The following is a 25961-nucleotide window of genomic DNA, read 5'->3' as shown; positions in this document are numbered from 1 at the left end:
TAACTGTACTGTACTGGGATTCACTAGTGAAATGTACCTTGTTAAATCGAAGCTTTATATGTCTATAGTCGGATACAACTTAAGTCTGCAGTGAAGCCCCGCCCACGCCCTCATAACCGCCAGCCACTGTTCCTCCGCGAGGCTGCAAATAGTTCGTACTTCAAAGTTTCACTGTCACACAAAATAAGGCGTTAACCACAAAAATAAAATTATAAACGCGTAATTTTATACGTTTACACTCAACTATTATATTGGAAAGTACAAGTACGACAAGTACAGTCGTATCAAGTATAACGCCATTTTGAAAACGTCGCACGACGCCGATTTTGTTTGCTTCTGTGATTGGCTGGCGGAGTAACACAACCCCGTGCGGTCCGTCGGCCTTTTTTGCCAACTGCTGTTTTTAAGCTTGTATCCTACTATAGGCGAAATCATATATGGCTAGACGAAATCGCCTGTGTACACAAAACTATCATCATCAGCATTGGCTCGAGCGTCGTCGTCTTCTTCAGCAGCTGGCTCGTTGGCTCGTGCTCGTGCTCTGCACGCGCTCGTGCCACTGCTCCCGCGTTCGTCGTCGTCGTCTTCTTCCACAGCTGGCTGCGTTGCCACTCATTGTTCCAGCGTAGAATTCCACTTTTCTTCTGTCGTCGTAATGGGGAGGCCGCGTTTACGGCGCTATGAGCCATTGCTTTAGGGGGTATGAGTCATTGTCTTGTGTGACGGACAGATTTAATTTTTGAAGCAATTTAATTTCGAAGAATCGCGAGCGACAGTGGTGGGCGAATGCTGCTAATCAGGCCACCGAGCAAACTTGAGACATCGCAAAGGACAACGGCGAAGTGCGGGCATACCGTCAGTGACGTTATCTCCGTCGCAGCCGAACGTGTGTGTAACGTCATAATTGAGAAATACTTTAATGAACTCTAGGGATTAACCAGTGATAAATACCGTGGCCGCACGTTTCAGCTTTGCTGGTTAACCACCTTCACGGAGTGTTAGGTTCGACAAATTTTTTCATTCTGGACTAAGTGTCATTTTATAGCATATATTGTTTATCTTGTCAAAAGCCACTAGTGCCAACTATAGTTAGTATTTAACAAGGTAAATAACTGCGTTTCAGCCTTTTTGAAACTGCCCGGCAAAAATTTCGATTAATCAATTAATCAATGAAAAACCCTGCATCGAAAGCGATTAATTGATTAAAGGCTAAAACGATGAACGATTAATCGTTAATCGAATAAAATAATTAATCGACCATCCTTAAGTCGGAGCGAGTGGTGGCGGCGGCGGCGCAGCATAGGGCGAGAAAGTGCGCAGAGAAACTCCTCCACCTAGCGATGACGTCACCGGCGTCGCCTAGCAACGGAGCAACCTCCGTTGCTAGGCGACGCCGGTGACGTCATCGCCAGGCGGAGGAGTTTCTCTGCGTACACCTTAATCAGCTTCGCTGTTAAAGAAATCTGCATATCTCCAAGCGACGGCAAACATTACCTTGGTTCTGTCCAGGTATACGTGGCATTTGCATATTTTAAAATCTTGGTGGATAATAGTTGGGACAGCTTGTATACATATTATAGAGTTAATTTGGCGTTTTGACAGCGCCAGGAAGCCAAGGGATGACTTGAGTGGGTGTCGGTGAGCCTTAATTCATGCTCATCATAATAATCTACGTGACGCCAGATATTGCTGAATTTGTGACAGGTTGGTAATGCACATATCAGGGGCGGTTTTCTGGGATGACCACTTTTGGAGATACTTTTAATTTCCCGCGATTTCGCGAGACTACAGGTTTTCCCGCTTAATTTAATTCAAGCGCCAGTAAATTTAATCCAAGCGCCAGCCGAAATAATCCAAACGCCAGTGAATTTTATCCAAGCATACCTCAATTCAAGAACCTTTGAACTTCAAGGGAACAGAAATTTTGTGAAAAGATTCAAGATTCAAGATTCATTTATATTTCTCCAAGAGAAAGAGGCCCGGGACAAAAAGCTGCCTTGAAGCAGCTTGACGGGGTCCGGGGCCCATTGAAGGGAAAAGCAGCAGTGAAGGGAAAAATACAATTTCACATATATACCATTAATCAAGGAACCGTACACAATGCAGAATTACAATTAAACTAAATGCAAGGCAAAAGTAAAATTCAAATATACAATGCACCGATAGTAAAAAAAAAAACTAAAGAAACAGTGGTATAGCAGAAACATAATGTTTAAAACATGATTGCAATTCCACACTACGATATAGTACATCATGTTTAAACAAAATACATAGCAGTATTTTTCTTTTATACCGTGGCAAAAAATATAAAAAAATACCCTAATTTGGGTTTGAGCCCACCACATGCTCAAAAAATTGCTGAACAAATGTTTTTTTTTTGTTTAGGTTCATATTTTCTGTGTACCATTTGTTTGTATTAAGGGTGTTCGGAACCACTAAATGCAACATTTGGGAGCCATACGTTGTGCGAAGTCGGGGTAGATGCCATTTCTCTTTGCGTCTGGTGCTTGTATGAGTTTGCGATTGTGTAACCGATGACAGCTGAATTATGAACTTAGACCGAGGTAAGATCAAGTTATCCAAGGCGCGAAGTATGGTAAACGACACTAGATGATGGATGGGCTATATTCTATGTTTAATAAACAATGGTCTGGTATGAGCTAGGTAGTCTGAGCCAGAAACTTTTTATTTTGCAGAAGTAGTAGTTGGGGTTAATACCTTCAAAATAAAAGAGCCATATGGAGAGACCAGTAGCTTTCCTGCCACGTTACTAACGACAGACAACCTTTGGAGGGTTTCTTTTGGGGCGTCGTTTTGAGTTGACCTTGAAAAAGTGGAGCCAGAAAATGGACAAACAATCGGAAATAAATATGTACAAGGAATCGATAACTCAGTAAGTCATTACGAATACCATATAATCAATAGATATACAGGCATAAGGAATATAAATATCGATAAATGATCATGGTAGTAATTACATTAATTATGATAATAAGCATGACAAAGCGGAAAAGTGGGTCAAAAGCCGCGAAAAGTGTCTAAGAACCGAGAAAAATTATGGTAATGGGTGCAAGTATGGTTATGATAATGATAAAAAATGGGTATACAGGGAGGGGAAGGAGAAGAATTAAGAGTGAGTTGTTGGTGAATTGAGCATAAACTGATCAGGAATTAAAGGGGTTTAGTTGGGTGACAGGAGTCAAACGAAAGGCAATGATGAGATAGAATGAGCTAAGATAATGAAGAGTAAATGAGAGTGAATTAAGGGTGAATGGCGGTTAATGAAGTGGGGATAGAGTGAATCAAGAGTGATACAAGTTGGAAATTTGGAGTAACAGAGCAAACTAAGTGTGATAAAGTAAAACCGAGATGAGAGAGTGAATGGAAGTGAACCAAGCAGTGATAGGGTGAATCAAGATGTTATGGAGTGGGGAGGTGACTTGGAAAAAATATAGGTGAGATTTGAGGGTCTAAGTGAGAGTGACTAAGCAAAAAAAAGTGCTGAGTCATGGTGTGAGTTTGGGGAATCGCAGAAAAGGTGACTAGTAAAAAAACATAATGACTCGGAAAATCACTGTAAATTGTGGTTTCAGAGTAATGATGACTCAGCGAAAAAGTGCTCAGTCACGGTCCTAGTTTGGTGAACAAAGGACGACTTGCAAAAGTGGACTGTAAATACCCGGCAACACAGAACAGTACAAAATCACTATTTATCGCTGATGACTCGCTGATGTTCTTTATATTCGTCAACTAATTGCTGGTATATTGACACTTTATTTTGCTCAGCGCGTACAAGTAAACACTATAATAGTAAAAAGGTTATTGATATTTACTACTGGCTCAAGTTCCTCCGTTCCTAATTGTCATATTGTAATCACCTTTCAAGCGACCTTTCATTTTATGTCCATGAAGCTGTGATTTCTAAAAAGTCGGGAAAACTGAAGTGAACGTAATAAATAGTGATCACCACTGTTTTCATCAAATCTGCAATCTCAAACAGAGGGAAGTATTTAAATAAACACACTCATAGCAGTGGCAAAATGAATGAATGATGGCTACCACTGTCATACAAAAAAGTGATTCGTGATTACTACTCACTAATTCTTAGAATCTCTTAGTTATTAGTGGCACGAGCAGCGACTGACACTCTTTTTTCTTAAGCAGGGGCGTCCAGTCGACCAGCGACTTCCAATTTGTGCGAAATTCAAAAAAAGTTTCTAAATTCAAAATAAATCATTAAAAGTAAAAACTGTATGAAATCAATGGTTTTGCCTAATGTTGATGGTAGATATGACATTAGAGCATAAGTTTAGTTACAAATTGAGTTAAGTGACAGGAATGATTAAAAAAATAATTAGAAATCAGTAATTGCCGTACACTGAAGTTCGGTGGATTGGCGGTTTCGCTCCATGTGCGTAGGCTCCATTTGGCTCCATGGGCGTGTCAGTTTGCATGGTTCCGTCTGCGGGGCGGTTTCCCGCCAGTTCAGTTCGCTCGCTCCTCCGAGTTCGGCTTTGCGCCCGTTCCGTTCGCCATGGAAGTAGACGATGAGGACGCCGGGCCTAGTGTAGTGTAGTGTAGTGTAGTGTAGTGCAGTGTCGTGTCGTGTCGTGTAGTGTAGCGTAGCGTAGTGTAGTCTACATTGTTTACATCGAGAATTCGCCAGCATTCGCTGTGTCGTACTTCACTTGAATAACACAAAAACAAGGAAAACACAGTTACCCCAAACAGTACACCAGGGTACACCAACGCCGAGGTGCGAGTCCCACTAGCAGATATCTAAGTGAAGGATTAGGGTCATTTTGTATCTTTTTAATCTTGAATCGTCGTTCGAATTACTTCTGATTTCACATCCATCACACTAGGCTCTACAATGATAAGAGAACACTGAACTGAGCTTATCACTAGCTATCACTAATCACTCTTGACTATCAGGTAGCAATGGTAGCAGAAAAAAATGCTTATTCAATGGCATTTTGGTAAACATCAATAGCTACGTGCACAATTGATGGCTACCGCTGCCATACCAAACAAAGTGATTCGTGATGACTATTGACAGCTTCCAGGCATCTCCTAGTGAATAAACTTGAATTGCCATTTGACTCCCATTTAATTTGAGATACATGACGCTATTCTGCATGAAAGTAGAACATCGCAGTTAGCTCATCACTAGTGATCACTAATTACTCGGTGTTATGAGTTAGCAGCGGTAACAAAAAGTGCTCATGTTGTTACAGCTTCATTCATACCAATGACGGCATTCACAAGCGAAATCTGCTGCTGTGACAGTAAAATAGGTGAATAATATTCACTAGTGACTTAAGCATACGAGTTTATAGTAGGCATACTTGAGTCACTCGTTTTATGACATTTCATTTGATATACATGACGTTATGGCGTGCGAATTAGCGAGAATTTAACACTGAACTGCGCATTGTATTTCACTTGTGCTTACTAGTGACTAGACCCTATCAGTTAGGTGTATTATGCAGTCAGTTGTTTTTCATGAACGTTTTAGTGCTATCGATGACGATGTGATTGATTGGAGGGTACGGATATCGCATTAAAATAGTAAATCATATTCGCTAGTTACCGAAGACTCCCGGCCAGGGCCTAGTGATTGTCATTGAATAACTCTTTGTTGCTTCGTTTGATAGCCATGACCAAATCGTACGCATGTCATTAACCCTCTTACTGGTCACACGCTGACATTTCTTCTCAATTAACTGCGAGAACTGTCATCTGCTGTGCCACTTTCATGACAACGAACAAAAAAGTACTAGGGGTCCCTGATGCTGCAACTAAGACGACTTGAATGCGAAAGCCCGAACGCCGCTAACTCAAGAACGCGACGACCACTTCTTTGCTGAGTCATCGTCACTCTGAACCCATATTATGCAGTCTTTTTGCAAGTCCCCTTTATTCACCAAACTCATACCTTGACTCAGCACTTTTTCGCTGAGTCATCATCACTATGAAACCACAATTTAGTCATTCTTGCAAACCATCACGTTTTTCTGCAAGTCACCCTTCCTATGATTAACCACACTCAAACCATGACTTATCACTTTTTTGCTGAGTCACTCTCACTTGGACTCTCAAATCTCGCACGCATTTTTTGGAAGTCACTCCACTGCTCTATAACCCCTTGAATAACTCGTAATTCACACTTGATTCACTCTTGATTCCACCTATCAGTGCTTGATTCACCTTCATTCACTCTATCATCTCGGTTTTGCTTCCATCACACTTGGCTTTCCTTATTGATCCAAATTTCCAATTTTCATCACTCTTGATTCACCCTATCACTACTTGATTCACCTTCATTCACTCTTAATTCTCTCTCATTTCCTCTTCATTATCATAGCTCACTCTATCTCATCAGTACCGTTTGTATGACTCCTGTCACCCAACTAAACCCCTTTAATTCCAGATCAGTTCACACTCAATTCACCAACAATTCACCCTTAATTCACCTCCTTCACTCTCTGTATACACATTTTTTATCATCATCATAACCATACTTGCACCCATTACCATCACTATTTCTCGGTTCTTGGCCACTTTTCGGTCTTTTCGACCCACTTTTCCACTTTGTCATGCTCATTATCATAATTAATGTAACGATTGTCATGATCATTAATCGATATTTATATTCCTTATGCTATTACCTATCGATTGATATATAATATGGGGCTCGTAATGACCTTATTGAGTTATCGAATTCTTGCACATATTTCTTTCCAACTTTTTGTCTAATTTCCGGCTCCGCTTTTTCAAGGTCAACTCAAGAAGATGACCTAAAAGAAACCCTCCAAAGGTTGCCGTTAGTCACGTGGCAAACATGGTAGTCACGTCTCCATATGGCTCTTTTATTTTGAAGGTATTAACCCCTAATATTTTCACAAAATTTCTGTTTCCTTGAAGTTCAAAGGTTCTTGAATTGCGTTATGCTTTGGCGTTTGGATTATTTCGGCTGGCGCTTGGATTGAATTCAGTGGTGCGTGGATTAAATTAAATGGCGTTCGGATTTAAATGACTGGCCAATGGATTAATTTGAATGGCGCTTGGATTAAATTGAGCGGGAAAACCTGTAGTTCCGGACACCTCGGCGTCTACGAGCGACAGCGTTGCTAGCTGGCACGCTATCTCAACATAGTTGGCACAGAGCCAGAACGCTGTGGACCGAAGACACTGAAGGCGTCGTGAAATATCGCGAAAGTTCCATCTACCAATAAATATTTTCTGCTTTCTTCATCCGGAAGCAATCGCGCCAGTGAGATCATAGCTTGAGCAAGTGAGACACGAAAGGGCTCAGTGCTTGTGGTGAGTCCGGATAAAATCTATCTACTACTTAAAAACTGTCTAATAAAGCTACGTATATCGTAATACACAGACACGAAATAACTTGCAAGGCATTTCATTGTCGCTAACCTATTCTGAAAGAATTTTTGCACCTCATATCAATTCGAATAAGTACATTGTAACTAAAAAGGCAAAAAAAAAAGAAAAAAAACGCCGAGAATTTGCAAGTATGATTAGGCGAAAGGTAGGATGCGCGCATTTGAATTCTGGTACATAAGGTAAATTTGTAGATTGATTGAGCGACTGGTTGCGTTTAACGTTGTTAAACAAGACGGGGAGTACTTGCGATGCCGTTGCGGTTACATTTCATGCAGCCACCTAACACTCTCCCCTTCCGGTCTATGCGTTTCTTATATCCAAGCACAAACAAAACATTTCATCATGCATTTATTTATTGTACTTTTCCCGTTCGCAGAAACTGCAAGCCCAGTTCCGAGACTACCTCCGCAAGTTCGCTGACAACGCAACTTTCGGAGGGCGCACTGTGCAGGAACGTCTCAGCAGTAGGGTCCGTATAGCGTGGTTATTTTATTGCAGTATGATTGCATCCGTGCTAAATGCGGCACGGATGCAGCGCTCGCTTGTTTCGAAGAAAGGCAAACGTATTTATGAGCGTGGCTGACCATTGCAAGGACAGTATAAGTTTGCTCGCCGCGTGGGCGGGTGGGCGGTCAAATAAATAAATGGGCAAAGGAAGCGAGCGAGGAGTTGTAAACGGTAACCATGCGTATTTCCTGATGGGTTGTTTGTGTCATTGGTTGTCCACAAGAAAAGTAGAAAGGTACCTATCAAGAAAGGGGTCAGGCAAAGAGACACAATCTCTCTAATGCTATTCACTACATGCATGCTTAGAAGAAGTATTCAAGCTCTTAGACTGAGAAGGCTTAGGAGTGAGGATCAACGGCGAATATCTCGGCAACCTTCGGTTTGCAGATGACATTGTCCTATTCAGCAACAATGGGGACGAATTACAGCAAATCATTCAGGACCTTAACCGAGAAAGTGTAAGTGTGGGGTTGAAGATTAATATGCAGAAAACAAAGATAATGGTAAATAGCCTGCCAAGAGAACAAGAATTCGGGATCGCCAGTGAGCTTCTAGAGTCTGTAAATGAGTACGTTTATCTAGGTCGATTACTCACAGGGGACCCTGGTCATGAGCAATAAATTTACAGAAGAATAAAATTGGGTTGGAGTGCATACGGGAGGCATTGCGAAATCCTCACTGGGAGCTTACCACCGTCGTTGAAAAGAAATGTGTGCAATCATTGCATTCTACCGGTGCTAACATATGGGGAAAAAACTTGGAGGTTAACAAAGAAGCTCGCGAAGAAGTTAAGGAACGCACAAAGAGCGATGGAACGAAAAATTTTAGGACTAACGTTAAGAGACAGGAAGAGAGCGGTGTGGATCAGAGAACAGACTGGAACAGCCGATATTCTAGTTGATATTAAGCAGAAAAAATTCAGCTAGGCAGATCATGTAATGCGTGGGATGGATAACCGGTGGACCATTATTTCAGAATGGATACCAAGAGACGGAAAGCGCAGTCGAGGACGGCAGAAAACCAGGTGGGATGATGAAGTATAGGACATTTGGAGGCGCAAGTTGGAATCAGCTAGCGCAAGACAGGGTTAATTGGAGATCACAGGGAGAGGCCTTCGTCATGCAGTGGACATAAATATAGGCTGATGATGATGATGATGTTTGAGTCAGCATGGCGGTGAGGGTGATGACGCTGTTGAGCCAAGTGAGGATGATGGGAATGGAAGTGTTCAAAGCAAAGGATCAGTTAGGGGGGGGGGGTGGTGTGGCTTCAGCTTTTAAAATGTAGAGCTAGCAAGGAGAGAGAGAGAGAGGACCGAGGCGTGTAAGCAGAGGTTGCAATCGGGTGGGCTCATCTTTCCCAGAAACCATGTGGGACTTAGAAAAGATTGTTTATATATATTGCAAGCGGTATTTGTGCATATCGTCGTCTTCAGCTATACGTACGACTCATCATTTTGTGTGAGCGCCATTTGTGCATATCGTCAACATCATTTGTACATACGTCATTTGTACATCTTGTGGCTCGTGTAGTTCATCGACTCTGTCTCGAACGGATGCTCTGAAATAAATACATGACATCGGTCGCCGTCTCACACGGGGGGGATCGTGCTTCTACTCCTACGTCCTCTCAATACCCCGATTCCCCTGGAGCTCCGGTCCGGTCGTCGTTTGCTCTCGCCTACCACGGTGATGGCAGAAAACAACCCATCCACCCGTGGTACTACCACCTCTGCTCAGCCAGCTGGGCCTACCTGGACCGTGAACGCCAGACGAGACCCTCCCGTTTTTGCCGGCCTCCGCGGCGACGACATGCAAGATTGGCTCGAGCCCTACAACAGAGCAAGTGACGTCAACCATTGGGACGACATGCGCAAACTGCGGTATGTCACTTTTTATCTCCCCGAAGTTGCCAAGACGTGGTTCTTCAACCATGAAAGTGACTTTGCGGACTGGTCAACATTCACCCAGCAGTTTCGCCAGATATTCGGCATGTCCTCTGGACGCTCCGAAGACGCGAAACAGAAGCTGGCAACGCGCATACAAGAACCGGACGAGTCCTATACATCCTACATTGAGGACGTCCTCGCTCTCTGTCGCCGTGCACATGGCGGAAGCTGAACGCTATCGCCACGTACTGAAGGGCATCAACTCAGCAGCCTTCAATGGTCTCGTCACTCAGAGCCCAAACAGCGTTCGTGATATCACATGCCAGCTTCTTGACACGTTCCAGTCCATTCGACTTCCACGCGGCTCTTGCGACACTCGTCTCAACGGTGACACTGATTTGCGAGCGCTAATACCTACTCTCATCAGGGAGGAACTTCAGGGACATCTTTTTGGACCTGCCACGCTTGCGACTGCTCGCCCCGCTCCTACTGGACTGCGTGACATCATCAAGGACAAACTGGCTTCGCTGACAAGCGCCGAACTTGACAGGTCCGCTCGGACATTTCGTCCGCTCAGTTAGGCGGACATTGCCTCCCGGCCTGCCTCAGTCGTTCACTCTCCACCTGCAGAAGCTCACTGCGACTACCTGGCTTCGACGTCAGCGAATACTGCTGCACAACAGTACTACTCTCCATAGCGCTCGCCGCGCCCTGTTTGCTTCTACTGCAGTATTCGCGGCCATATTTCTCGCTGCTGCCACCGGCGTCAGCAAGATGAAAGGCAAGGCTACGCTTATCTTGAGCGAGACAGGGCACCTAGGTTTCATTCCTACGTTCCCGGGCGTCAGCAAGATGAAAGGCGAGGCTACGCTACCTTTTAGGGAGACAGGACACATATGTTAGATTCCTACGTTCCCGGACCATACACATCCTCTTGCGGTCGCCCTCCCTGACCTTCCCAGGACATGCCTTGAGCTTCCCGCTTGCCTCGGTGTCGCTCTCCTTTACCTTACCGCCGTTCTTCATCGCCCTTGCGTGCTGCTTCCCATGTTGTGGACAGCCGTTCGGAAAACTAGAGACTGCAGTTTTTGGAGAAAAAAAAAATTACGCCATCTTCCCGTAGGGGAAACCTGAGTAGTATGCGAAGCAGCCATAGGGTCGACTCAAGGTAGTTTTATCAGCTGTATAAACTTGGACATGCAGCAACACCAGCAACACGCAGAGATGTGTCGATGCCGTCGGCGTTTTGCCCGCGTTCGCACCGAACGCGCGCGGCGTTGGTGACTGTTGCCGGTGTCTCTGGGGCGCCTACCGTCGCGTCTCTAACCTAAGCTGCTTCGCATTTTTTCGCGCGGAGCCGCAGGTGTTGCCATTCATTGCGCAATCCGGAGAGGAGCGTCGGAGAGGAGATGAGACAAGGAGAGGAGAGGAGGGGGAGGAGGATGCGCATGCGCAGTAGGGGTGTGGACGCACGGCGGTTGGATGGATGGAGGGAGGTAGGGAGGGAGGGAGTGACATAGCCCCGAGCATAAGATGCTTCGCATCTAAAAACTTACAAGGTAATGAGTATTTTTCGAGCCTCGATTTACGCTCCGGATATTGGCAGATTTAGATGCATGAACCTGATAAAAGACTGCATTTGCTACACCTGATGGCCTTTTCGAGTTTAACGTGATGCCTTTTGGACTGTGCAATGCGCCAGCTGCGTTTGAACGTATGATAGATACCGCACTCCGTGGCTTAAAATGGAAGACCTGCCTTTGTTACTTGGACGACATTGTCATCTTTTCGTCGAGGTTCTCCTAGCACCTACAACATCTAGACGAAGTTCCCACGTGTCTAGCAAAGGCAGGTCTCCAAGTGAATACTAAAAAATGTCGCTTTGCAAGCCAAAGCATTAAAGTATTGGACCACGTCGTCAGAAAGAATAACATGCAGCCTGATCCCGAAAATATCTCTGCAGTGTTGCAATTTCTGCCACCAACCACACTTAAAGGCCTCCGCAGCTTTCTAGGACTAGCGTCCTACTTGCACCGCTATGTCCGTGACCTCGCCACCACCACCACTCCTCTACATAAACTCCTGACTTCGAGCACGTCTTCTGTGTGGTCGGACTACTGTGAAGTCCCCTTCCAGACCCCCAAGCGATGTCTCACGTCAGGGACAGGGCTCCGTCATTTCGATGCAACCGCCTCTACTATTCTACACACTGATGCAAGTAGGCCTGGAATTGGCGCTGTCCTGCTGCAGCGGAATCAGAAGTCTGAAGAGCAAGTCGTGGCTCATGCAAGCCGTGCTCTTTCTCCTGCTGAGCGCAATTGTACCATCACAGAACAGGAATGTCTCGCCATCGTGTGGACAATGCAAAAATTTCGACCCTATCTCCACGGCCCGCCATTTCCCAATTGTGACCGACCACCATGCTCTCTGACAGGTTGTCGTTCCTGAAAAACTTGTCTGGACGCCTGGGTCGTTGGGTACTGCGCTTGCAGGAATATGACTTCACGGTCACATATAGGTCCGGCAAACAACATCAAGATGCCGATGCTTTGTCGCGCTGCCCACTGTCGCCAAACGTCGATACTTCACATTCGGTCTGCACTTCACCATCCAGCCAAACGTCCAAGCACCCGCCCAGTAGCCCGGTACAGTCGGTTGCCTCAGTTGACTTTCTTCCGTATACTGACCTCGTCTCACTCCAACGTTGTGATCCATGCTGCCATACGCTGATCGACCGACTCACTGGCTTAGCACGACCCCCCAACAGTCCCTTAAGGCGACAACTTTCACGTTTTAAACTTCAAGGTGGAGCATTATTTAGATTAATTTACCATAATCCCGGTGACCGATCGGTCCCAGTCATACCTCGCTCACTTCGACTCCAAGTTTTTGAGGCATTTCACGATGACGCAACGGCTGGCCACTTGGGCTTTCACAAGACCTACGACCGCATCAAAACGCCCTGTTTCTGGGCGGGCCTTGCAACCTCTGTCACCAAATACAATTGGCTCCTGCGTATCATGCCAACACAGAAAACGCTCAACCTCCCTGCTAGCCAGTCCTCTGCAGCTCCTATTATGCCCGTCCACCCATTTCAAAATTTTGGGTATAGATAGACTTTACGCACCCATCTCACTCACGCCCGCTGGGCACCGCTGGATCGTTACCGCAGTGGACCATCTAACGCGCTACGCTGAGACAGCCGCTCTTCGCTCTGGTACTGCTTCTGAAGTCGCCGAGTGTTTCGTGCACGGTATCGTTTTACGCCACGGCGCACCTCGTCCTCCTGAGTGACCGTGGCAAGACGTTCGTTTCGCATGTGCTTCGTGAAGTCCTCCAGGCCTCTGACACCACCCATAAGACCACATAAGCGTACCATACGCAAACAAATGGTCTTACAGAGCACTTTCATCGAACTTTGTCCGACTTGTCTATGCATGTTCCAACCGATCACACAAACTGGGACACCATTCTACCTTTCGTGACGTTTGCTTGCAATACTACGGTCCAACGCACAACTAATTACAGTCCATTCTTCCTCTTGTACGGTCGTGCACCGTCTTTCGTCTTGGACAGGGCACTACACTCCTTTCAGCACCTGCTGCTGCATCCGGTTCCCTTCCAGAAGAATTCGCTGCTCGCATCGCCCGCTGCTGTCCAACTGCTAGCGGCAACACCGCTACTGTTGAGGACAATAGGAAAGTTCGCTATGATGCGACGTGTCGCGTTGCTTCGTTCCGACCAGGCGACGAAGTTCTTTTGTGGACACCCATTCGCGCACCGGGGCTCTGAAAAGTTTCTTCAAAGATAACTCAGTCTATACGCAGTTTTGCAAAGAACTTGGGCCGTTAACTATCGTGTCACTCATGTCAGCTCAGCTACTGACCGCCGCCGCCGCACTACAGAAATCGTTCACGTCTCTCGCCTGAAACCGTACATTCGCTGCAGCTACCCTGTTTAGCTTGCGGTCTTGCTGACCGCTATCGTGAGGGGGGGGGGGAGAGTTGTTGCCTATCTGTTGCTGGTCAACTATTCTAGCTGTACTAGCTGGGGGACATTTCTGGTGGAGGTGCTGGGTACGGTCGATGTTAAGATCTCCGGAGCGTACCCCAGACCTAAGCCCAGCCAGTAGTTCGACCGAGCTTACCCATGTGCACGTACGTACCAGCCGACGTCTCCAGGGACTCCAGCCACAGCACGGTCTGCTACCCGAACGATGTAGAATGACGAACCAACCACCTCCTGCCGCTACTGCAGCATCGCACGTGGTCGTCAATCAGACCCGGACGCCGAAGCCGTTCCACGGGAGTGCTTCAGAGGACGCCGACGACTGGCTTGACCATTTTGACCGGGTCGCCAACCTCAACGACTGGACCCATGGGCGTAAGCTTCGCTACGTGTACTTCGCTCTTGAAGATTCCGCGAAAATATGGTTTGAGAACCTCGAGGTGACACTAACGTCATGGAAGAATTTCGTCGGCAGTTCCTCAATGCCTTCGCCAGGGTGGACAGGAAGGAGAGGGCGGAGTTAGCAATGGGGTCGAGAATTCAAGGCCCGAATGAGTGAGTGACGGCGTACGTAGAAGACATGAATCGGCTCTTCAGGCGTGCGGACCCCTCTATGACTGAAGCAAAGAAGGTGCGCCACCTAATGCGTGGCGTCAAAGAGGAAATCTTTGCTGGCCTTATTCGAAATCCGCCGACGACCCTTGCAGAGTTCCACGACGAAGCCACTACCATGGAAAAGGCCCTTCAACAGCGGGCCAGGCAATTCAACCGCGACGCCGTGATTTCAAGGGATCTCTCTGCCGTTACCCTCGGCAACGACATCGGCGCTTTGCGAGAACTCATCAGGGCTGTCATCAAGGAGGAACTGCAGAAGATGCAGACGACCACTGCCTCTGTGGGACAACTTTCCATTGCGGAAATGGTGCGCGCCGAGGTCCGACAGGCCGTCCATGTTCCTGAACAGTACGAGGCACCACAGCAGGGACCGCGTCCTGAAATGAATTACGCTGAAGCAGTACGCCGTCCACCACCCCCAAGTGCGTATAGCATGGTACACCCCGCTCAGCAAATGGACGTAAGCTTCAGGCCTCGCAGCCCACCGCACATCGCCGAAATAAGAACTAGGAAGAGCGACGTCTGGCGCACCGCAGACTACAAGCCTCTTTGTTATCACTGTGGCGAAGCCAGGCACATCTACAGAATGTGTCCTTATCGTCATGTGGGGCTCCGAGGATTCTCGCCGAATGCACCTCGTCCACGACCTGGTGAGCGGCCGCCGGGAATAAAGAGTTTCGTCGCGAATCGTCGCAATGATGATCAACGATGACACGAGCCCCGTTCGTCGTCTCCTGCTCTTTACATGTCACCATCACCAAGCCAAGCCTTCTCTCGCGGCGCTCTCAGACGCCGCTCGCTAGCCCGGCGGGTCGGGAAAACTGAGTTCAGCGACCTCCGGAGGTGAGGCCGCTGACGTCGACTGTGCGCAAGATCACCCACTACGACGACAACGACGAAAACAGAACGACGCAGATGTACAGACGCAGTCAAACACCGTACGAGAGCTAATAACGTCGAACATTCCCGTCACCGTAGACGATGAAGAAATAACAGCGTTAATCGACACTGGAGCGGACACCTCAGTTATGAGCATGGATCTTGCCTGCAAGCTGAAGAAAGTTTCTACCGAGTGGACTGGGTCGCAGATTCGCACTGCAGGAGGCCATCTGCTAACCCCGGTAGGAAGATGCACAGCGCGAGTGAGCATTCATGGGTTTACGTACCTCGGAGATTTCGTTATCCTCCCAAGCTGTTCGAGGGACCTAATTCTGGGAATAGACTTTCTGCAGGCTAATGGAGCCGTGATTAACTTACAAAAGTCGCTGGTAACGTTTTCAACGCAGGGAGCAGCACTGACGACACGTATGTCAACGCCTTGAGGATTGTCGACGAGACGTCAGGATCCTGATGATGTCGTGTAGTGTGCCGCGGCTATGAAAGCTGTGACTCATACGCTAGTTTATGACGATGACTTGGCGCAGTAAACGCACTACTTATTGGCCATTCGCCGGGTGAAAACAGCCGGTGTCCTTGCTCTTTGACGAACATCATACCGAAGACGCTCAATATAGTCAATAATGATAATAAATAAATTCACTATAGCAATATTCACAAAGCACACCCACCATAGTCACAGCTTCGTTGGCTTCCATCTTCACAGTAGTGGAAGGGCTCTGAATTTTTCTCTCTTGGGGGGTTATTTGGAATATGTACACTGTTCCTCCCTACAATTATACCTTGCGGTGCTGCAGGAAATTTTGAATAAATACATTAAAGATGCCGTGACGTCATCGTGTTCTCTTCTCATCTCGTTCCTCCTTACAGGTCGACTCAATTGGGGTGCTGTTCATGTACCCGTTCAGCGACTACACCGATGCGGAAGTGGGCCAGTATCCCCTCACCAGACTGGTGTTCACGGTGAGCACCTTGCTAGCAAAACAGTGCATAGTTGTGCGGAACAAGCAACGAGACCGGGTTAACCGGTGTCGAGCCGCATTTGCGCGCTCCGGCTCGTTTTATTCACTTGCTGGATTCTCGGTAGTTCCAAGAAAAGCACGCTGGACTTCAGTCAAGGGAATTAAACGCATCATGCTTATCCATTTAAAAGTCACCCGCCGTCGCTCTGCGCAAAATATTCAACAAGAATATACGCGCCTTTGTGAAATTCCTTTGCATCCCTTGTATTGCGCTCGACTATGTGCCGCTTTGCCCCCACTGATCGAATTCTGGCCCTGCAGCACCCCTAATAGCGCAGAGATTTTGTATCGGCACGAACTCGAGATCCGGCACGAACTGGACCATCCGTCGATGCTGTCTCACCTCGGAAGACGCGTATTATCACCGCAGTGATATCGTTGACGTATATTACGAAGGACATTGCCCTGAAGTACAGCGTACAGATGAATATACTACTCAGCCCCGAGGGTGCGTTTACTTAGTATCAGATAAACCAATATATCGAATAATGAATCGATTATACAGTCAAACACCTTTACTGTAACGAAGCGTTAGAGACCTCCAAAATCCTTCGGTATACAAGTCACTTCGATGTAAAACCGTACACCTTACCGCTCGCAACAGAGAAGGCCAAACACGTTCAGCAAATGAAAACATTTAGTTAAAATAGTTCATGAGATACTTAGTGAAGGAAGTCACTAACATTCGCCTGCACGTTTTATCCGATAGTATGTGCGACTGCAGCAAACCTTATAGTATCTAGGGGCACGTACGGTGCACTCTGCGGCGAAGCCCGGGAGCAACGCAAAGTATAGAGCTCTATAAAGCGTCGAGTAGGGCTATCTTGCCTTCCTTGTCGTCAAAATCATTTTAGAGAGCGGGCTAATTTGCCGTACAAGTTTACAGCTTACGTGAAATCGCTACTATGATTATAAAAGTTTTGCGAGATTCCTAGTGCCAGATTCGCTGTATATTTTTTCTCCTTAAGAAGTATTTTCAGTTGCAGTTTGCAGATTTCTTACACCGTTTCTTTCTTTCTTGCTGAGTAGTTAAACTTCATACAGATATTTTTTAACAGCGGAGCCGTTTAAGCCGAGCGTAATGTGTCTGCTGGGGCGCGATCTTGTACGCGTTCCAAAATGGAACGAAGGCGTTCCGTTCCATCGAGCCGGACACGATTGGTCAATTTGAACGTCGCGGTTGAAATTGGCCAATCGTGTGCGGCTCGGTGGAACGGAACGCCTCCGTTCCATTTTGGAACGCGTACAAGATCGCGCCCCTGAATTCAAAAAGCACCTTCACCGAGCGACGAGTGCGTCGCCATGGCAACCGGGCGCAGCTGGTGCGACGTCACGCATCGCCGCCGCCGCCGAGACGCGCCTAGCGATGACGTCGCTACGCTACACTTGTGCCCGCTCCCGCCCAGGCACGTTTAGCTTTATCTAGCTGCGCCGAGCTCTTCTCTGCCGCGCCAAGCCGAAGCTGGGCTTGGCCTTTGCCTGACTTCGTGAAAGCTTGCCATAACCCTTGCAAAGGTGGCGAAGGGACCTTGCAGTTGCGTTGTAGAGTTGAAGCCAAGTTTAGCTTGTGGGTATACCTTGATAAAACATGGGCAATTACTGGGATGAAGCTTGTATAACGACGGTGGAAGAGGGATAAACATTGTCCTGCTTTATGTAGCATAATTTCATTGTAATATGAACGTTAAAGCTTGATATGACTTGCCGAACTTAGCAAAAACTTGATATAGCATAACCTAGAAAAACTACAGCAAAACCTTAGCAAGACCATCGAATAACACAAAATGCAGCTCCGCTGTGCCTTTAGCCTTGCAACAGCAACGCCATGCAAAACAAGCCACCGTTTTTTTTTTTTTTTTTTGTAATCTTTAACAATTTGTGTAAAAAAATGTACGGCCTTATAAAAAAAAATGGTTCCTACAACCCTAGATTTTAACCTTTTGTTTTAAATTCAACAAACCTCATCGAGTAGGTGCAGTGGCTGCCGAGAAAAGCGATTCTTTCGTTCCCATGGGTTCATATGGGAGCTCCCGAGCCTAAAGCTTCCTCTTACAACATTACGCCCTATGCCCCCAGTAAAAAGGCGGCCGCCGCTATTGGCAACTAGCATGGAGGAAGGAAAAATATAGGAGGGAGCATTACGTCACGCAGCCAGCCTTGGCAAGCGAACACTTCGTGTAGCCAGCAGTGGTGGCCCAACACGTGACCTCTCGCGTCGAGATCACGGAGAATGGAGATTTGCCGAGACGTTTGCTTACCGGTAGTTTTTATTCGGTGCGCGCTCGGCCGGAAGCTGCTCACATGCAGGAAAGAAAAAGATTTTTCCCTTGTCATTTTTACTTGGTTTTGTGTTTGTTCATTTCAAGAGTTTCGAATGGTTTCGAATGGGTATTGAAAAGAATTAAAATAAACCGGGAGTACTAAAACCTACCGCGCGCTTTGACGTATCCTCCGTGCTCTGACGTTTTCACCACGTGCTGGGCCAGTACAGTCGGCGTCAATCGCCTTGCGGTAGGCTCCCTCCTATCTTTTCCTTCCACCACAGCAACTAGCCCGCGACATTGTATTCTGCAGCAGATCGCCGTGTCTATTAGGCAACCGCAGCGGGCTATCATGATTGGGTCTCTTCTATCATCGCATGCTCACCTATGTTTGCGCTTACTCATGTACTTGTGCACCTCAATTGCAGAGCTCTTACAATATGCGAAACTCGCGATTTTTGCAGCTGCCCGATGTAAGTATAATCTACTTGCTCATTTTCGTAAAGGAAAGGCTGCGCTTTGGAAGTGCAGTATAAGGCGCACCTTCGCGATAACGAACTTGCACAGAATCGCCTATTATCCTTACATGCCCGAGAAGATAATGCCATGGACGCCAATGTAGTTTTGAACCACAGCAGCCGCGATTTCAAATCGTCACTCGTTGAATTAAGTTGGTTCTTACGGTTGTTTTGATATGCTCGGGGAGGGGGGGGGGGGATGCGTTGATTGGGAGATTATAACTAAATGTAAAGGAATGACCAGGTCAATCCACGCACATATATTTAGTCGATGTGAATTATCCTAGACATTAATTATTCAAGTAGAGGTCGATTGTGTATCAGGCGATCAGGACCGCACTGAAATGCTTCTCTAATAGATATGTAGGTTGTGTAGCGCGATTAGCAACACAGAAACAGTTTGCGACAAGTTGCCGCTTAAGCAATTGTTTCCCAAAGTTGTGAATGAGCAATGGAGGCGAGAAATTGATTTGAAATTGCACCTGCAGGCTATATACATATATACCGCCGTTAGGAACCAAGTATAAAAGGTATAAGGGGATGTGAGGGTCCATCTTTTGTTTGATATACAGATACATGAAACCAACAGATAATGGAATCGAGGAAAGCATAAGGTAAAAGAACGTTTTTTATAAACAAACACAATTTAGAAGCAAGAAATATGCAAATGAAAGTGGACGAAAAGACAACTGGTCATAAGTAGGAGCATAGCCTCCTATATACTTTAGGCTATGGTAGGAGCTGGAGCCAGGTATTTCGCATTACGCGTGCGTTTATCTACTATTGAGTGCCAGCGGCGGCCGTGTAACCACCCAGTTTCGTACTATAAGTAGCCCTGAGTGTGTTAGTCAGCGCCACACACGTCTATGACGGCGGACGTAGAAGATACTTTCAGCCGCATGCCTTACATCCGTGAATTTAGGAGAAGGAAACTGACGCTCCTATGTATGTATGCCTGATGGCACCCGAATTACCAAAGTCGGGACTCTCGCTATGAAATGAGCAAGAGGAATAAGGGCAGATAATTTGCCCTGCATTGTTTTCCTTGGCTGCATTGCCTGTAGGCTTCATATAGCCGTAAATAACTGAGAGTCATAGACACACCGGGTCTTGACTTCGGTGAGGCCCCTCGACCTACTGGGCTAGTATCTTGCGACGCCTCAAGTGCAACGTGGGGCTAACCGTACACATAGGCGGGAAATTGTAGGGTCCATCTGAGCTTTAGCCAAACTTAGCCGGCAATACGAAGGACATCCTCGGTCGACGTTTCTGGACGACCTCGTTACTAGTTTTGTGTTTGCGCTGAGCAAACCCATCGGTTTAACACTGCCATGTTCGCGCTCGGCTTTCAACCTGCTTTGCACTTTGCTACGGGCTTGCTCGGCCGATCTTCTGCGTTCGCGAGACGAGTAAGGAATCACTTTTCGTGCTCCGCTGGTCTGATTTCTTTGCTGAACAGCGGCATTATATTTATGGATAATAAAAAAAAGAAAGGTTAACACTTTGTCCGAAAGCCGTGTCTGAGACTGGTCTTTGGATCCGTCAGCATGTTCAGAATCTTCAGCGTAGTTCCGAAGCTTTAACTCACACAGAAAAGAAAGGTTCTATATCATTCGTTTTCTTTTTCTTTTTGGCTTAAGTTCGTGTTAGACAGATTGACGGAAATTTTGCAAATGATTGACAAAAAAATTACGTTATTAGAGATATTATTTGGGTAAGTGAACTATAGTTGGTGGTCAATAATGTTTAAATGAGCGAATTATTTGTATGCAGCCGGTGAGCGTGCCACAGAACGCTTCGTTCTGGGAGCACCTTCGTTTGGTCAAGGAGGCCATGTTTGAAGTGGGCATGCGCGACGACTACAACAACTACAATCTCTCGTAAGTACACTGAGGACGAGGAACGGTAGCGAAAGCATGCCGAGTCTGAACATTAGCCTATCCAAAGCGGATGTCCTAGGAGTTACAAGAAACAGTGTGTTCGGGATTTTCATGGCTGAAACATCTCTGTTTTGAGCGGACTCGATCTTTTACGATGTGCTACAAAAATCTGCAGCTTCACCCATGCATCTAAACCGCCAGTTTTTATGACAACATGCATCGGCGCCGAGACGGTTTTCAATATGGAAAGGCTGCTTTGAACAGGTAACCGTGGTAGTTAATTTTTTTTGCAGCATTCGTTGCATACTACCCGGTAATGAGAACATACTTGAAAATTGATCATGTCCCTGAGCTGTCCATGGGTCTGAGGAGGTTAAATGTACACCACCGAGAAATACTGATAAATCACACGTATTGAAAACCAATAAGGCTTATGACCCGCCGGGGTGGCTCAGTCAGCTAAGGCGTTGCGCTGCTGAGCACGAGGTCGCGGGATCGAATCCCGGCCGCGGCGGCCGCATTTCGATGGAGGCGAAATGCAAAAACGCCCGTGTGCTTGCGTTGTAGCGCACGTTAAAGAACCCCAGGTGGTCAAAATTAACCCGGAGCCCTCCACTACGGCGTGCCTCATAATCAGAACTGGTTTTGGCACGTAAAACCCCAGAAAGAAGAAGAACCAATAAGGCTTATCTGTTCTACGGTGGAAACTTGGTAACCCAAACAATGACAAAAATTGAACCTGGGTCGCCCCGACGCCACCTTTAAGTTCCCGCACTTACTACCCGTGACGTCTTGATCTATGGCAGCATCTGGTCGGAACTAAAGAAATATTTACCAATTAAAAAAAAAGAAGACGTTATTTTATTGCATTCTACAGGAAGCAAAGACTCAACCTAGAAAGTTTCGAGAAATTTTCTTTTACCGAAGCGCGCGAAGCCCTCGTAACCTGAGCCAAACTTTAAAGATATGCGAATGCGACGTAGCTGGACAGAACCAAGGTAATGTTGTTTGGCGTCGCCTAAAGATACTCAGGTTATTTTTCGCATTCCGCCTAATTAGATAATTAGTCCCAATTAAATATATTCTCAAATTATTATAGTTAGATGAAAATTGTCAATTAGGAAATTGTAGAGCAACATGAGAAACTACCGATGCAGCTTTCTGGTGCTCAATACGTGCTACATAAAAGTGTTTTTCCGAGTTTGAAAGATGCCCGAAAACACACGCAAACTGCCTCGAGCGGCCAGTGATCTTTCATCGGCTTTCTCAGCGAGAAATTTTTTGCTGCTTCTTTTTGTTAATCCAGTACATTCATTGCTTGGTGCATCACACGCCATCCCTTTATTTAATGTGCTTCTCACCGTTCCCTTTCCATTTTGGTGAACTTGCCAGTGTCACCTTCCACTTGGGAGCCGGAGGGTTGCACACAGGCGTTATCCTCGATGGAGGAGAGAGGCGACTGGCAGCACAGCAAACAAGGATTTAATATGCATAAGAACGGGAAAGGTATAGGGCACACAAAACTAAAACCATAATTCACCAAAAATGTTCACTTAATCTTAAACACAAAATTCGGATTAAATACAAGACTACCAAACAATACTCTATCTCGGTTTCGGAGCCTAGCTCCGACTTAAAGTCTCTAGGTCAGTCCTATCCCTGACTCGCCACCCTAAATTCGGCCTAACTACGTCGCAAAGCAGAAATGCGTGTTATTACGGACCGTCGGTTTGCAGCTCATCTCGTTGAGTCCACGTCGTATTCGTCCGGAGTGTTGCGGGTGCCGTAAGTGCCGATGACTCGCGGTTATGCTGACTTGACCGAGTACGTGGCCGGTGCCCCGGTAGTCACCGCTGACGTGTCAGCTCCTCGGTTAGGCTTAACGAATCATTCTTCGCCCTCCGTCGATCGGCATGGTGACCCGGTGTCCTGGTGATTATCGGTCGATCTGGCTCGGCCGAAGAAGTGGGATTCTTGCGAAGAGGACCGGAACCACCGTGAGCAGCAGCAGCCGGTCCCAGGAGCTTCGCCCGGACGACTCTGAGGTCTACAGCCGCGCCTGGGCCTTGCCAGCGTCACGGGCTTCGTGGCCGGGCTCTCCGCACTCCCGTCGTCAGAGAATAGCTGACGAAGCGACCTTCCAGTCCAAGAGCCACGTCGATAATCCTGTTTCGTCGCTTATCCCTCGCGGATTACACCTCGGTTCGCGTGCCTCGAGCACTCGCGCGGTTTCGAACGCTCTGCGATCTTCTTCGTCTTCTTTTCTCGCCGCAGGCGGCCTCTTACATGTGACAGCCAGTAACTAGCATCAACAAGTTCGTAGACCAAATCTTCATGACATTAATCTGGCAGTGCGCGCGTGCAAGCTTCTCAGTGCGCGCTTTCTGCTACTCACCGAACATCAAAGCCCCGACACCGTAGCAGAAATTTTCCTTGCGGAAGTGATTGCTACACACCCGAGTTATAGCCGATGGCTGCTTGCCGGTTCTAAGTTTCGCAATCCAAGGTACACTCAGCTTCATGGCCTGCAGGTACGTGTGAAGGCTGACACCGGGCTCCGTTGCGTACGCGTCCGGTACTGCGGTACCGAGCAATAGGTTACCATGTCGGACACCTTCAAAGGCAGCCACTACCTATCAAAGTGCTTTCAAGTGTTGTAAAGCAGACACCCGAAGCGGGAAAACTTCCCCACTTAATGAGAACCGTAGTGCAGGTGGGACTAGACTTTCGTTTTCAGCTCGGTTTCTGCGCTTCCGAAGCAGTCGACGCGGCCGTTGTGTCCACGTGATCCCTCATACCACGTCACGCCGACGGTGGCGCCAGCTTTTCCAGTGGTGGAGCTCGCCTCCAATATTAGGCGCACGGACATTTTTGTGAAAGCTTTCACAATCAGTCACGCTCATTTTCTGTTCGTCGCCGAGATCGAGAGCAACGTAGATGTAGGAACCTCTGCTGTTTAACCACCATTAACAGTTGGGATTTCTCGTTTGCTATTACTACTACCTCTTCTGATGCTGCAGAGTGGAAAGAATGCACGTAGATGATATAGAATGCACGTAGATGATGAATAAATGCTGGTCCCCATTTCTGGCTGCGGTCGTTTCAAATGGTGACTGATCTCGGCTGCAAGGAATTCACTTTCTGGAGACGCTCTATATAACATGAAAATTGGGAGTCGTAAAGATATTCGCGATTCACTGCACTAGAGAGTGGTGAAACGGGACTGAATGCAGCCATACTCTCGCTCTCCTTTCTTTCTTTTTCTTTCTTTTTTTTTCAGATTTCAACACTTCAGCCCGTTCGAGTATGAACCCTACTTTGCTTGGCACACTGGAACACTGTGTGAGTTTCGGAGTACTTTAGCGCGTATGAAAAAAGGCTATGCTGGGCGTCCCAGCGAACTTGAGCCGGTATTTAAACGTGTACCTGTGCTCTACAGGAGGACGTCAAAAAAAAAAAAAAGAGAAAAAAAAAACACTTCCCCCCTTATTGCGGAGCCCCATTGCGGAACAAGTTGCACGATTATTTTAGCTTCGTTAGTTCTACTAAATTTCGATCAAAACTTTTTATGAGAAAGTTGTTGAATGTACTGTTGAGCCTTTTCGCGGTGATTCCGTGGGCTATGCCATATTTGATCACGTGGTGACGTGTCCATTGCCTGCCTCATCTACCTCCGTTGCCTCCGTGTTTACAATGGATGTACATGACGCCCGGTGCGGCTCAGGAAACCTCTGTTTCGGGAGATATCGTAGACACCGACTGGATGGACGACACGAAGCTTTGGACACAGCTTCAGAGGACACGTAAAGCGTTTTCGGAGCTCATTAGGCTTTGTCCAAATGACGCGAGCTGCGTATATGGTGCTTGTTCTAAAAGCGAGGCTAGAAATGTATTCCAAGCTATACAAACTTTCCGCTTATGAATCAGGATCAGCGTGTTTGGCTCTTCGTTCTTTATTTGGCAAATACTTTGAAGCAGCGGCTTGTGACGTTTCTGACTCAGTGAAGTTCGTCGGCGTGGTCTCTATCTGATTATTTTCTGCCTAATTGCTCGCGGGTGTGCTCAGTTGCATTACAGTTGTTCTTCCTGCACACAAGGCTTGGAGCGTAGCTTTTCTGTACTTTGTAATAGCTTGTAACAGAGACGTATTGTCACTAGTAACTCGCTTACTCCCGTGGACGAAACATTCAGCTTCGACCATTCGTATGCTGTCGGTGTAGTCGCTGTCACAAATGTTTTGACGGATTGATTCAAGTGTGAGCCCATTCACATATACTTAGTGCGCTGGCGATAGAGTGTGCGTAAGTTTGCGTGCGAGTTGAGATAGATGTGTTTAGATAACGTGCGCGAAACTTATTATGCTAGGAAGCGGCGCTACTGCTTTGTCATTGTTTAACAAGGGGTACTCTCTTGTTTGAAATACGTTGGCGCTCGCGTCACAACATCGAGGGATCGTACGCACCAGACCCAAGCGAGGACTGTGAGAGCAGCGCGGGACATTGATGTAGTTTTGATAGTGTGGGGTTAATTTGTAGCTTTCATTTGCCTTCAGGTAATTTCTTAGTGTTCGCCATAGCACCATGACCACAGCGGCGAGCGGATGCTCACGCGCATAAGTTAATGCGCTTATTCTTGTTCCTACAGATATACCGCCGCTTTTCTACCAGAAGTTATCGACCATGACAGACGCCAAGGACGAGGAGGGCATGTAAGGCTGCACTTAGACGCGCGTGTACGCATTTACGCAACGTACACGCAACTTAATAGCAAAAAAAAAAAAAAATGTGTGGGAGTGTTTACGGCAAGCATTACCGAGTCATATGGCGGGTAGCTTAACGCTGTCCTTTAGATCAGAAGTGTAGTACCATTTCATTCCTAACTAGCGATGTTCTTCACTATACGCCATCGCGTATGGTGCAGAACCTCGGTGGTTAAGAACAAAATCGGGTAGGCTGCATCAG

The 25961-nt window shown here is 46.9% G+C and overlaps 1 protein-coding gene across 1 annotated transcript in view; it reads left to right on the top strand.

Moving 5' to 3' along the window:
• Window positions 1-25712, top strand: part of LOC125944319 (uncharacterized) — a 45148-nt gene extending 19436 nt beyond the window's left edge. The window contains exons 2-6 of the mRNA XM_049664689.1: window positions 7781-7873; window positions 16190-16282; window positions 20894-21000; window positions 24281-24342; window positions 25645-25712. Of these exons, the coding sequence (XP_049520646.1) occupies window positions 7781-7873; window positions 16190-16282; window positions 20894-21000; window positions 24281-24342; window positions 25645-25712 (423 nt within the window). The remainder of the gene's footprint in view (window positions 1-7780; window positions 7874-16189; window positions 16283-20893; window positions 21001-24280; window positions 24343-25644) is intronic.
• The last annotated feature ends 249 nt before the right edge of the window (window positions 25713-25961 follow it).

This window comes from Dermacentor silvarum, chromosome 3, assembly GCF_013339745.2.
Source record: "Dermacentor silvarum isolate Dsil-2018 chromosome 3, BIME_Dsil_1.4, whole genome shotgun sequence".
Classification (NCBI taxonomy): Eukaryota; Metazoa; Arthropoda; class Arachnida; order Ixodida; family Ixodidae; genus Dermacentor; species Dermacentor silvarum.
The sequence above is the reverse complement of the archived record's forward strand: the minus strand, read 5'-3'. Positions and strand labels throughout refer to the sequence as shown.